Genomic DNA, 14,821 nt, shown 5'->3' on the forward strand with positions numbered 1-14,821 from the left:
CTGCCAATTCAACTTACAGCTCCCGAGAATCTCCTCTGTGCTGGGCAATGTACAAAGGGCAGAGGGTATTAAGAAGGAACCCAGTAGAGTGACCATAAAGAAAATATTCACATTTTCAAATTCCTTATCAGTAATACTGAAGTAGATCAGTGGACTTAACGTGATGGTTTGTGGAATTATTTTAGAAGCTGTTAGAAAGAGAAATGAGAGGTATGTCTTCAGGTCCCTCATGGGTACTTCAATCACAACTGGATGCACACCCTAAAACTCCACAGGAGAGTTGATTTAATAAAGGTATTCTGCTATTAAGGGTCTGAAATCTTCCCGACCAGGTAGTGGCATAGTGGATAAAGCTTCAGCCTGGGACACAGAGGACCCAGGTTCAAAACCCTGAGGTCGCTGGCTTGAGTGCGGGGTCACTAGCTCAGCTGTAGCCCCACCTCCAACCCCACCCCTATCAAGGCACATATGAGAAAGCAATCAATGAACAACTAAGGTGCCGCAACAAAGAACTGATGTTTCTCATCTATTTCCCTTTCTGTTTGTCCATATCTGTCCCTCTCTCTGTCTCTCCCTTAAAAAAAAAGTCTGAAATCCACTGAATAGAAAGATCCTTTCAAGTGCCTGAATTCAAGTTCTTACAGAAAACCTGTTTTATTGTAACAAAACAAGTTTTACTTTTTCCTAATATGGTTATCTAAGTAGATCATATACTAAATTGGACAAATGCTATTCAAATGCATGATTAACTATTAAATGTAAGAAAAAAATCACTTTATATATTAGCATACTCAATTATTGCCCAGCTGCATTCCAGCTAAATGGTCTTACCAAAAGAATAATGAATCATACATAGAAAAAAAAATGGAGACTGAAAAACAGAAATCTTATGTTTTGCATATTCTACTCAAATAAAAAAGGAAAAAAAGATATCTATCTAAATAATGAAGGGGATTCCATTCACCATTCCATTCAACGTACTTATGAAAGCTTAGGAGAGAGCAAAATAGGAAAAATGAATCAATTAAATTTTACATTCCTCTCATGGTATGCATATTTTATATTTGGTGGGAGTCTAGTATCTAAAAGAAATCTTATTTGTACTACATAACATTCAAAAAGAAACCAAACATTTCATCAGTGCGCACCTAAAGAAACAATGATTTTTTTCAACTACTGTGAAAGTGAAAGGATTTTCAAGGGTAATATTATACACTACTTGCACTGGTTTGAGACTATAACCAGCAGTTTATAGAGACTATAAAACTGCAGCTTTCTCTGTCTAAAGAAACATAAAAGATATGTATGGAAAGGAAAAATGGGGTCTAGAAAGAGAAATGTGGGAGAGATCAAAATGATTTTCAAATAACTAGGCCAGGCTCAAATCCTATTTGTTATTTGGTAAAATTAACACAGATTGTGGCTCCTTTACTTCAGGCAAAGGACTATGGATTTTCATTTGGAATTTATTCTTAATCATATTAATACAATTGTTAATGTATTTAAACAAGGAGGCCATTAAACTGAGATGGCTCTAATGCCTTGGTAGCTCACCCAGACAAATTAAAAACTAAGTCAGAGTCAATGCACTCAAATCCAAGAAAATGAAATGTAAGAACCACCAATCACAAAGAGCCAACTAAGCTATCCCTATTAAGGCAACTGCATAATATATGGCCAATCAAATAATTTCCTTGTTTTGCTTCAGCATCTTCTCTATAAAAACACCTTCCCTTGTTTTTGTCAGCAGAGCGTTCCGAACCGCCCTTGGCTTTGGTGCTGTCCAATTTGAATCAATGTATATTTTGTCCAAATTCTTAAAAAAAAAAATTTTTTTTTAGTGTACCTTAGTTTACCTTCTAACATAATAAAATTTTGCTAAACAAACTATCTATTCTCTATTTTTCAAAGTTTCACATTTCAGGTGGCCTTTCTCTAATGCTGACACTAAGGAAGGAATGCAACATGGGGCACAAGAGGCTACCTCAAGTCCACATAGGAGCTTGCTACAGAAAAAGGAAAGATCTGCTTTGACAGTTAGTATATACCCTGTAGTAAGCATTTATAATTATAACTAATTATTAAAATTAAGAGGTATCTGGATGTTGGGGGAAGAATCCAACCCTTCTTATGATACACATACAATGAAATGCTCTCTAGAGAAGCAATGAATGACAGACTCAAGTGAAGCAACTATGAATGATGCTTCTTCTCTCGCTCTCTTCCTGTCTCTCTCCAAAGGAAAAAAAAAAAAGAAGAGAAGAAAAAGAAATGCTTTTTAAATTGGGCTGTAAAGGGGAAGCATAAAATGGAAAGATTTACCTAACATAGATATAAAACCCACATGCAAACCCTAGAACCATGTTATGATAAAAAATAAAGATTGTCTATAATTATAGAATTTTTCCCCATAATATTTTATGCTAATAAGTTAATACAGTATTATAACAAATTATAATTAATACAATGTTATGGTTAATTTTAGCAAAAAAGAGTTATATGGTTTTATACTGTATTACCTGCATGGTTGTCATTGCCTTTAACATAGTAGCCTTTTAATCCCAAATTGTATAATTTTCGATCTCTGTGAAGCAAATCAAACAGTCAATATTGAAAAAAATTAAATTATAAATTTAGAGAAAAAACAAGTTCAAGACATCATGGATTAATTAACGAAAAGATTAAGGAACAGAAAAAGCAATCTGATAATATATTTTCCTCATCTGTAACACAGAAGTAATGATACATATCTCATGGGGTTGTTGTAAGGATTGACAATTTCTGCAAAACATTTAGTATATACCCTGTAGTAAGCATTTATAATTATAACTAAATATTAAAATTAAGAGGTATCTGGATGTTGGGGGAAGAATCCAACCCTTCTTATGATACACATACAATGAAATGCTCTCTAGAGAAGCAATGAATGACGGACTAAAGTGAAGCAACTATGAATGATGCTTCTCCTCTCGCTCTCTTCCTGTCTCTCTCCAAAGGAAAAAAAAAAAAGAAGAGAAGAAAAAGAAATGCTTTTTAAATTGGGCTGTAAAGGGGAAGCATAAAATGGAAAGATTTACCTAACATAGATATAAAACCCACATGCAAACCCTAGTCCATCTGTAAATAGGCCAAATTGTTCACTGCCTAGTAGACAAGATATTCATGATCTGAGCAAAGGCTGTTTTGGAGAATAACATAAAATGAAATTGTTATTTAAATATTTTCAAACTGAAACATAAATCAAGATAAAACAAGTCAGTCTCAGTGACTTTTAAAACCAGAGAATAGTTAATTAAATTGTCCTTTACCCAATTACTTCTAAATTTTTCTTTATCTACTAAGGCCAAAATAAACCTAACAGATTACTTCAAAAAGGGATGGGGGTATTTTGTTATTATTATCATTCTAGCAGTAAATTTTGCTGTAATAAACTCCATGATAACTGCCATCTACTAAAACCATATGTAATGGCTAATACTACTTTCTAATGAAGCTATAATAAATTCAACAAAATAAAATTCTAGTGTACCTACATATTTCATAGTCTCCTGTTTATTTTGATATTTTATAAACACAAAACAGGCAGTGACTCAGAGTGGGACAGTGAACAGAAGTGAGGGAATGAAGTACAAATGTGCTTTGTTAGCATGCCCACTGGTCCCCCAGAACACAGGACTCTGGCAGGGTGAGTGAAGTGGCAGCCACAAAGAGGGCATCAATGATGTGCTTGCCAGCACCCAAGGATATGGGGCACCAATGTGTCCAGTGGAGGAGAGGGCCAACATGGTCACAAAACTGGTGACATCGAGTGAACAAGTAGATGTGCTGAGGATAATTATAGCCAAGATTCTCCTACACACATCTATGTACATATGTGTACATCAGGTCCTCCAATAACATTTGAAGTAATTTTATTATAATGTCGATTGGATATTATAGGAATTTAAATCTTGTTTACATCAATTAGCCTAAGAGAAAATCAGTTACATTACACATCTTTTCCCTTATGCTGAACCTATTGGTGTTAAGTGAGGACTTACTATATGTATTGCCTAACTCTGCGAGGAGGGCATGCAAAGGTTGAAAACCCGGGAACAGTGAGCACAACAGGCAACCAGGTCTTGCTTTGTAAATACTATTCTCCACTAAAAGGAACCAGGGTAGCCTGGAGAAGAGCAATTCCAAGTTGGAGCACAGACTATAAAAGATATGCCTAAGTCATTTTATTATGCCTGAAGGTTAGGAGGAGCTCAGAAAATGCCAGGGACAATCAAAAGGATACAAGAACCATCTCAAGGGGCCACCACCAGTCAAATCTGAGACAACAGTATCAGCAGCAGAATAAAACCTATTAATCGATTAACAATACAGAGTCCATGATAATATAAATAAAGGAGTAAACAAATACATGAGGAGAGAAGGAAAAGTGCTTCATAATAAATGGTAAAAGGCATGGAAACAAAGAACCACTCTTTGTCAACTCTCAGAGATAGTGGAACAGGAACAGGGCATTAGTGTAACACTGGAATATCTCCCTACAGAATACTAATTCATGTAAAGAGAACCATCATTGCGACTTTATAGTGGAGAAGCCTGGGAGACAGAAACATGATAAGGAAATGGAGGTTGACATCACTGGTAGTGGGATGGGTCCACAGAAAGTGGCTCATGAAGTGAATCAGAGCCCAACACAGAATCATTCTGGGGGCATTCCTGCCAAGAAGAGATTGGCCCAGCTCTGTTCTCATTGAAATATCAGACAGACCCAGGTGAAGTAAGATCATCCTACAGAAGGGAAGGTCTGAACGTTTTTAAAAAGTGAGGAATTTTTCCAGATTGGAGGAGATTGATAAGATATAGTAAATACAACAGGTACCTATGTAGAATGCTGGATCACAAGAGAAAGAGAAACACTGTTAGGAAAGTTGGGAAGTTTGCATTTCAATCCACTACAGTAGTTATATAGGAGAATATACTTGTTTAGGGGAAATGCACAATGAATTATTTAGTAGTGATGGCGAAACATGCCTGCAGTTTGTTCTCAATGGTTCAGAAAAAGTCACTAATACTGGTGTGTGTGTGTGCATGTGTGTGTGTGTGGGTGTGTTATGGAGAGGGAGAGATGGAATAAATGTAGTTATGTGTAAATAACTGGTGAACCTGAGGGAAGGGAATACAGGAGTTCTTTGAACTATTTTGGTAAGTTCGAAAGTATTTCAAAATTAATGATTTAAAAAATAAATGATACCTGCTATTTGTAGCACAAGTAATTTTCTAACACTACATCATTTCAGTATTTTCTATTCTAGACTCTGTAGAAAAGCATATACAATTTTTATATAGTTATAAATATAGTATACTTATTTTGTATTCTGATATGTTATCAACAAGAGCTATTTTTTTCATGTTTCTATAGAGCCATTGTAATGATTATTTTAAGAGTCTCATAACACTAATTATCTCTTTTTCATATAATATATAGAAAATTCTTTTTCATATAATATATAGAAAATTGAATGTGTAGATGAAACAGAATGATTACAACAATAATAAAGTTCATAAGACAGTATGTTAATATAGTGTCCACAGAAAATAAGAATTAGTTCCATTTCCTGTTTTTGAGGGGAGGTATACAAATAATCTTATTTAGTATGAGAATCAACTTTTAATTACTGAAAAGTTACTTGGTATCCACATTAATGATTATTTTTCTGTTTTCTGCTACATGGTACTGATCTTTTAGTTTATTAATATATGTTAGAATTTCACTGACAATCACATCTGTCATTTCTAGATTTGAAACAGATCTTTTCCCTACATGAAAAGTCAAGGCTATATTTACAAGCCTCTGAACTTCTAGCAAGTCTCTCACTTCCCATGACTTCTCAGTGACTATGGGCAAACAATTTCAAGATCATATCTCCAAGGGTTTTTTTTTGGTTCTAGTGATTATAATTTATAACAGTTCTAAGTGAAAAAGCCATTTTTTCCCTTTATTTATTTTGAATTTAAAATGTAGTTTCTAAAAGTGAAGTAGAGCCTCTAGGGTTTGTTGTTTTTTTTTTTTTTGTGGCAAAGAGAGGGACAGATAGGACCAGACAGACAGGAAGGGAGAGAGATGAGAAACATCAATTCTTCTTTGCGACTCCTTAGTTGTTCATTGATTGATTTCTCATATGTGCCTTGGGGGGGGGGGCGCTAGAGTAGACCGAGTGACCCCTTGCTTAAGCCAGCGACCTTGGGCTCAAGCTGGTGAGCCTTGCTCAAACCAGATGAGCCTGTCCTCAAGCTGGCGACCTTGGGGTCTCGAACCTGGGTCCTCCATATTCCAGTCCGATGTTCTATCCACTGCTCCACCGCTTGGTCAGGCGCCTCTAGGTTTTAAGTAGATGAAAATAGGTCTTGGCAGGTTGCTCAGTGGATAGAGCTTCAACCCCATGAGGGGACATCTCGGGTACCCTGTCAGGGCACACATGAGAAGCAACCATCTGCTTCTCTCACCCTCCGCTCCCCTTCTCTCCTTCTTCCCCTCTTTCAGCCAGAGTGGCTCAAATGGTCTGAGCAATGGCCTTAAGCGCTGAGGATAGCTCGGCTGATTCAAGCATTGGCCCCAGATGGGGATTGCTGGGTGGATCCTGGTTGGGGTGCATGCAGGAGTCTGTCTCACTAGTTCCCCTCCTCTAACTTAAAACAAACAAAGTGCATTCTTTTCATTAAGTTATTTTCATATATATATATTTTTGAGAGTACAGGAGATAGACAGGGAGAGAGATGAGAAGCATCAATTTATTCTTGTGGTACCTACTTTAGCTGTTTTTGTTTTGTTTTGTTTTTTTTACTGAGAGAGAGAGAGAGGGAGGGATAGATGGGGACAGACAGACAGAAACAGAGAGAGATGAGAAACATCGATCATTAGTTTTTCGTTGAAATACCTTAGTTGTTCATTGATTGCTTTCTCATATATGCCTTGACCAGGGAGCTCCGCTGAGCCAGCGACCCCTTGCTCAAGCCAGTGACCTTTGGACCCAGGTGGTGACCCCGCGCTCAAGCTGGTGAGCCTACGCTCAAGCTGGCAACCTCAGGGTTTGGAACTGGGACCTCAGCGCCTCAGTTTGACACTCTATTCTCTGTGCCACCACCTGGTCAGCCTACCCAGGTACTCTTTTTTGGTGAGCTCATTGGCCCTGCACATAGTCCTAGCCTGCATGTTTTCTGGGGAATGGGCCAGCCTATCAGGTCAGGCTGGGTCCAGAGAAAGGAGCAGAAAGACACTTCTCCATGGCTGAGAGGTGAAAAAGGTGTTCAAGGTTTTTACTAGTATATCCTTAAGCTACTTATAATCTGAGGCAAGGCAGAGAATGCTAGCTTTTAAATTTTTATGAAAACTGTTTCCCACTTGAGCAACTTCCAATAATCTCGAAGAGAACTCAACCTTGAGAAAGATGTGTGAGGCTGGAGATGAGGTTTGCATTGTAATGATCCCACTAAGATACTGCTCTCTTAAGAGTCCTAAATATCATCATACCTTTGAAAACAACAATCATCATTACCACACCTATGTCATCTTTTTATCACAGTACCTGACATTTGCCTGGCCGAAATACATGCTGCATAAATGATTCTTGGAAATTTCTGATGTACAAATAGCAATTTCTCTACTGCAGAGCAACTGTAGATTGGTTTCAAGTAGTAAAGGGAAAAATAAGTCCTTTCTGAAAATAATGAAATAGGATCATATAAACGTGATGTGACTTCCTTAAGGCCACATGGCTAATAATTGGTGGAGCTGAGATATAAAATCAGGTAGATATTCTGCCTTCTGAGTACTCTTTTAAATTCTGGCTCAGGACCAGGCCAGATAGCTCAGTTGGTTAGAGCATCGTCCTAAAGCACAGAAGTTACTGGTTTTATCCCCAGCCAGGACACATAAAGTAACAGATCAATGTTCCTGTCTCTGTCTCCCTCTCTATCCCATCCTCTCTCACTAAAATCAATATATAAACTTAGAAAAAAAAATTCTGGCTCAGGACCTGATTGTGAAAAAGAAAACAAAACCTATCAAATAATTTTGTTGTTCTATATTTAAAAAACGAGAGGTCACCTATGGACACTGTCACATAGGTACAATCAGAGATAAGAGGCTTTTCAGTTTTCAGAATAGTTCTCTATCTAACTCCACTAAAATACATAATGCTAAAGTATTTTAATAAGTCACCAATGTCCTAGTGACTTTAGACCACATAAATATCTTAATCAGAAAGATTCAACAAAATCATGTGTTCTAATCTAGACTAATTAGTGGGACAGTGTAAAGGCTGTGGACTGAGGACACAGGCCTGCAGGGCTGCCACTTAAGTGGCTGTGTAATTTTTTTTAGGACATTCCTGAAACTCAGTTTTCTACTCAATAAAGTAAGGATAAGACATACCTCAGGGGGTTGCTAGAATGCTTAAATGGTGTGTGGGGTTGTGAAGTGTAAAACCAATTAGTGCCTGGGAACTAAGTAAATCATCAATTTGGTAGATTAAAAAAAATTTTTTTTTCAATTCTAGTGGATATATTTTAGTCCTCCTTTTGCCTGATGTTGTAACATCTTTTCAATGTACTCTTTCCTTCAAAAGTTTGGTGACATTATTCTTGAACTTGTCTTCTACCTCCTTCTCCATTAATACCTCTCTTCGCTTATAATCTTTAAAAAAAATGCTGGAATTCTATAAGGATGGATCCCAATCTCTACCCACTCCCCAAGCTCTAAATCAATGGCTTCAATTACTATCTATACTAGAATGGCTCAAGTTTTTAAGATCAGCCCAGACATCTACAGAGCTTCAAACCAACACATCTAACAACCTATAACATCTACCCTTGAGTATCTCATAGGTACTCCAAAATCAAAACTACAGAATTGATTATCTTCTCATTGCTGTCCCAAAATAAAAATCCATGACTCTCCAGTGATCCCTATGTCAGTGAAGGGCATCAATACAAGCCAGAAACCAGGGAGTTACCCTTGACCTATTCTCCTCTTTCCCATCATTTATTTTTCCTTCATTCTATCACATCCAATCTAATCCCTTAAACTCAACAGTTTATTTCCTATATTTCTTCCTTTCTTCATTTCCACTGTCAACAATCCTTATGCAAGCCATCCGAATCACCTGCCTAAAAAAATGGTTAAGTGGTTTTCTTCCAAACCATCCCCCACACTGCAGCTAGCATAATCTTCAAAAATGTAAAACTAAGCTTTCCAAATATATTTAGCTTCTGTTTGGAATGTGAAAAAATGAAAACCTACATAAAATAGGTGAAAGTTCCCTGGCTATTTAGGTGAATAAACACACACACACAAACCAAAAATAATGCAATTCTGATCCTGTCTTCCACAAAGTCCTCCACGTTTTTACCCTGCCTACCTCACCACCTCTTCTCTTCTCTCCTGCTTTGCCAGTTATTTTGTTTCAACTGCACAAGCTTTCTTTTGCTCCCTCCAGTTCTGCTTGCAGGGATGTTTCCTCCCACTCAAACACACCTCAGTTTATGTCCTTTTTTCAAATGCTACTTCCTGAAAAAAAATCTGTAATCTGTGGAGGGAGATTAGGTTTCTGGCTGGTCATAGCATCCTGTACTTTGCTCCCATAGCACTTATAATGTTAATTAACCAAATAATTATGTAACATTTGTATTAATATTGATCTCCTTTGCCAGTCTGTAAACCCAAAATGTGTAAGGATGGGCTGCGTCTTGTACCACAGTGACTAATACAAAGGATAACAAAAAGCATTCGTTGAATGAATATATATGCATGCATGAATGCAAAAATGAGAACAGTTTTCACATTAAGTTTAACAGTTTTCCATTTTTTTCATATTAATTTTCATATTACTCCACAAAACACATGAGTAATAAGAATTCCTTCAAACTTCAGCCTGACTACATTAACTATATTAAAAGCCTCTCACATAAAACTCACTTCCACAAGTTATGAGATGTATAGATAAATATATGTTTTAGAGATAAACTCACATATCTAATATAACAAAAACCATACCTAGAATACAATTCTTTAGCCCTCCTGCTAGCCCTCTTACAGGGATGGCAATTTTTACCCAAAACAAGTATTTTCCAAACATAAAGGCAGCTCAAAAAAGGGTGTAATTATACACTGCTCACAAAAATTAAGGGATATTTTATCGCTTCATATTCATTTTGAAATATCCCCTAATTTTTGTGAGCGGTATAGTTAAAATCTTTTACCTCACAGGTTTTATTTATGTGCATTTATGCTTTAATAACTCTTAAAGTTTAAAAAAAGACATTAACCAAAAGAAGTTACTCATCTTTAAACCTTCACCTAGCGATGTCACAATGAGATTTCATTTTCCCATTTTTAAATGCCCTCCTCTATTTGTATATATCAAATGACATATATCATCTACCACATTTTTTCATACCAGGCTACAAAGATTTACTCCTTCACTTTAAGGCAGAAGGCAACCACTTCTTAAAGTCTGAGGACATTTCCCCCCCTTTTTCCCTTTGTTAAAAACTTTTTTATTGATTTTACAGAGAAAGGAAGTGGAGGAGAAAGAGAGAAACATGGGTCTGTTTCTGAATGTGCCCTGATGCCCTGGCCAGGGATCAAACCCGTAACGTTTGGGCGTAACCAACCGAGCTATCCGGCCAGGGCTCCTCTTCTGCTTAAACGTCACCTTGCTCAAGGGTCAAATACCCTGGCTGTGGTTCCAGGGATCCATTACAATTAGTCTGCACTACCTACATTTCGGGGAAATGATTTGCTAGAAAGGAAGAGCAAGTTTTTACTTACTCCACAAATGCCCTGGAGCAGAGGCAAAGGATCTTATACTCCTCCTCTAGGTCCTCAATGAAGAAAAACATTTCGGCCACGTGGTTCCACTTTTCGCAGCACATTTTACCACCTCAGAGGGGGCAGCCCTGCGGTCACGGAGCGGGACAGCCTCTGCGGACTACCGGAGACCTACAGGAGGCCTCGCCGGCTCGCCCATAGGGTGAGGAATTAGCAGCCGGCCCCGAACACTGAACAACACCGCACTGGCGAGAGCGAAACAAGCTAGGAAGCCGCCACCGGAAGTGGCTCCGGGAAGCCACCGGAAGGGGCGGAGCGACGGGCAGTGTCACACTCAACGCGGCTCGGGCTGTTGCCCCTTTTTGGCTCTTTCTTCACAGGGTTGGTCCCGGGAAATCGGCCGCTCAAAGTTCTCCGCATCGCTCGGCTGCTGAGCCACCGAAGAGCTGCCGCCACTGTTAGAGGGTGAGGGCGAGCCGCCTCTCCCCTCTTCCGCACGAGGTGCGTCGATCCCCACCTTGGTCTCCCGGTGCCCCGCCCTGCCCGGCGCCTGGGGGCGCGTCAGTCTCTCGGGGCTGCGAGCGCCAAGGCCGCACGTCTAGTCTCCCCGGAGCGCCTCGAGTTCCCGGCTGGGGCGCTCTGGCGATTTCGGCTTCGGCATCGGAGTGGCCAGGAGAGGAGACCCTACTTGGTCACAAGGAACCCATTCATCTCGCCCGCATCTCTCCTAGCGCTCAAAAAAAATCAATTGGGCGTGTTTCGGTTCTTAGTGGTGAGGCGAGCTGTCTCCTACCTCGTTAGAGGCCTCTGGGTTTGCCCAGGGACTTCCCTGATTCTGGGATCTGAATTGACTCTACTGTGTAATAAAAGCATAAGACAGTTTTGTGGTGATTACTAGAGTGCACCTGAGAGGCCGCCTGGGTAATGGTTAAGAGTGCTCGCTTTCGGACAAGTCAGGCTTGGAATCCTGGTTTTATGCCCCTTGTACTACCTCTGGAACCCGGGCAAGCAACTTAACCTTTTGAGCCTCATTGTGATCATCTGTAAAATAGGGATGCTTAATAGTACTTGCTTCATAGAGCTGCTTGAAAGGACTAAATCAGACCTCTCATAGGTGCTTATTAATAGTTTGAATGAGTATATACTTTGTACAGCGTGGGGCACTGTCTGATTGCCAGGGATTACAGCCTGTAAAATATGCTGCTGATTATTAAGAAAAGTGTATGTGCGCATGATCAGGACGTCAAAAACTGGAACACCATTGCTGACTCGTAAAAAGCAGTCAGTGTTTGGTGTGGGGTATTGGTTGAGACTGCCCAGGAAGCTTCTTCAAAGAACCATGTCCGGACTTGAAGGTTGTTGGAGCCTTTAGGACTTGGTCTCTGCTATTAATGCTGAGGGCATTGAAATTTCTTTAGAATACATGAAAACCGAAGTAAAATCTAGACAGTTGGAAGATCGCTAATATAATGGTTGCACTTACTAGTGAGTAGAAGGAGAAGATTAATATTCGAATGAAATGTTTATACCCCCATCCTTACTGCTGCCTTACTTTGATGTCAGAGATATGCTTATTTTAGTGACTCAGGGAAGTAAGTTACAGATACAACTACACCAGTTTAGATGTGCAACATTTTTGGGATGAAGGTAGTTTAAAAAAATAAGGGTAGGCCCTGGCCGGTTGGCTCAGCGGTGGAGCGTCGGCCTGGTGTGCGGGGGACCTGGGTTCGATTCCCGGCCAGGGCACATAGGAGAGGCGCCCATTTGCTTCTCCACCCCCCCCCCCCCTTCCTCTCTGTCTCTCTCTTCCCCTCCCGCAGCCGAGGCTCCATTGGAGTGGGGATGGCCCGGGCGCTGGGGATGGCTCCTTGGCCTCTGCCCCAGGCGCTGGAGTGGCTCTGGTCGAGGCAGAGCGACGCCCCGGAGGGGCAGAGCATCGCCCCCTGGTGGGCATAGCGTTGCCCCTGGTGGGCTTGCTGGGTGGATCCCGGTCGGGCGCATGCGGGAGTCTGCCTGGCTGTCTCTCCCCGTTTCCAGCTTAAGAAAAAGAAGTAAAAAAAAAAAAAAAAAAAAAAAAATAAGGGTAGAACAGTAATTATCAAACAGAATGGAAGATTTTAGCTAGAAGTGGAAGACTATTCTAGGATTAAAAAAACAACAACCTTGAAAGTTAATTCATAGGCCCAGGTGGGTTGTCTTGGTGGACAGAGCATGGGCCCTGGCCTGTGGATGTCAGGGGTTGATACCTGGTTAGGGCACACATGAGAATTGATCATCTGCTTCTCTTCCCCTACGTCTCCTCCTTCTCTCTCTTCCCTTCTTTGTAACCCTCATTAGTTCCAGCGTCTGCCTCAGGCTCTGAAGATAGCTTGGTTGATTTGAGTGTTGGCCACAGGTAGGGTTGCTGGGTAGATCCTGGTTGGGGCTCACGTAGGAGTCTGTCTCACTATTTCCCCTACTCTCACTTAAAAAAAAAGTTCATATCAGAACAGACAGTTTGAGCTTGAAATCTAAAAAGTATTATTTTAATGATAAAATTATTGGGTTTGCCAGAAATCTTAACTGAAATATTAGCTACACTTCAGCTTGATTGTTTGAAGTAGAATTCTTTTTCAGTAACACTGAATACTGAACCCCTGTTAAACCATTGTTAAATATGCCAAGCGGGAAAGGGAAAATTAATTTATGTTTCAATGAGTGTTTCTTTTACTTGGTGTTTTCATCATATCTTCAGCATGGTTCATATGCTATAAGAAGTGGATTTGCTACCATCCATGGTGGTAAAAGTACTGGTAATGGGTGTTTTAAAATAGATATATTTCTTTAAGTTTTTGTGGAAAACAAAGTCTTCTGTTCTGGTTTATTACTTTCTGAAATATTCTGATTTTTAAACATCTGTAAAGTCAATTATACTAAATGTTCATCACCATCACTATCAATACTTGTGATAGTTCAGCTTGTCAGCTTTTACGTAAAAGTTACATTAATTCCAGATGAGAAAAATAAGGTACTATATATGTGATGCATAGCACTGTATTTTTTTATTGTAGATTAAAGACATTTTTATTGATTTTGTTTGAGAGAAAGAGAGAAAGACAAATAGGAGGGGGAGGAATGAGAGAGAGAGAAAGAGAAAGAAACATTGACTTGTTATTCCACTTATTCATACCTTCATTGGTTGATTTTTGTATGTGCCCCAATCAGAGATCAAACGTGCAACCTTGGCATATGGGTTTAATGCTCTATTCCAATGGGTTTAAACCTTTTTTGGGCCACGGACCGGTTTAATGTAAGAAAATATTTTCACGGACCAGCCTTTAGAGTGGGACGGATAAATGTATCACGTGACCGAGACAAGTGTCAAGAGTGAGTCTTAGAGGGATGTAACAGAGGGAATCTGGTCATTTTTAAAAAATAAAACATTGTTCAGACTTAAATATAAATAAAACAAATAATGTAAGTTATTTATTCTTTCTTTGCGGGCCAGTACTGGTCCGTGGACCGGGTGTTGGGGACCACTGCTCTAACCAACTGAGCTACCCAGATAGGGCTAATAGATTTTTTCTGATAGAAAATAACCTGGAATTTTGGCAACTAAGAAAATTATATCTCCCCGAAAACATCTTTTAACAACTTTTTTTTTTTTTAATTTATAACAGTTTTTATTGGATTAACATAAAATGGTAAAGAATCATGTAAATTGGAGGGGTGGAAGAGCCAGGCAGAGTAAAGGGAAGACAGAAATTGCAGACTTAATATTTTTAGTCTTTCTTTCAGATGGAGAATTTTTTTTTTAAATTTAAAAGATTTTATTTATTGATTTTAGAGAGAAGAGAGAGAAAGGGGGGAGGGAGCAGGAAACATCAACTTATAGTAGTTGCCTCTCATATTTGCCTTGACTGGGCAAGCCCAGGATTTTAAACCAGTGACCTTAGCATTCCAGGTGGACACTTTATCCACTGCATCACCACAGATTAGGCTGAGAGAGAGATGAAA

At 39.3% G+C, this 14,821-nt stretch overlaps 2 protein-coding genes across 6 annotated transcripts in view; one reads left to right on the forward strand and one right to left on the reverse strand.

The window, feature by feature from the left end:
- The window catches only part of TGS1 (trimethylguanosine synthase 1), a 44,121-nt gene extending 33,020 nt beyond the window's left edge, over window positions 1-11,101 (reverse strand). Inside the window, exons 1-2 of one of the 2 annotated variants that reach the window (XM_066379043.1) lie at window positions 10,826-11,101; window positions 2,520-2,584 (exon numbers count right to left, since the gene is read on the reverse strand). In XM_066379043.1, the coding sequence (XP_066235140.1) occupies window positions 2,520-2,584; window positions 10,826-10,929 (169 nt within the window). In that variant the 5' untranslated portion in view covers window positions 10,930-11,101. The remainder of the gene's footprint in view (window positions 1-2,519; window positions 2,585-10,825) is intronic. The other variant, XM_066379044.1, reaches the window with a different exon arrangement.
- A 66-nt stretch (window positions 11,102-11,167) lies between these two features.
- The window catches only part of TMEM68 (transmembrane protein 68), a 40,095-nt gene continuing 36,441 nt past the window's right edge, over window positions 11,168-14,821 (forward strand). For 3 of the 4 annotated variants that reach the window (XM_066379045.1, XM_066379048.1, XM_066379047.1), the window contains exon 1: window positions 11,168-11,326. The gene's annotated coding sequence lies outside the window, so the exon portion shown is untranslated. The remainder of the gene's footprint in view (window positions 11,327-14,821) is intronic. The other variant, XM_066379046.1, reaches the window with a different exon arrangement.

Source organism: Saccopteryx leptura, chromosome 3 (assembly GCF_036850995.1).
Source record: "Saccopteryx leptura isolate mSacLep1 chromosome 3, mSacLep1_pri_phased_curated, whole genome shotgun sequence".
Taxonomy (NCBI): domain Eukaryota; kingdom Metazoa; phylum Chordata; class Mammalia; order Chiroptera; family Emballonuridae; genus Saccopteryx; species Saccopteryx leptura.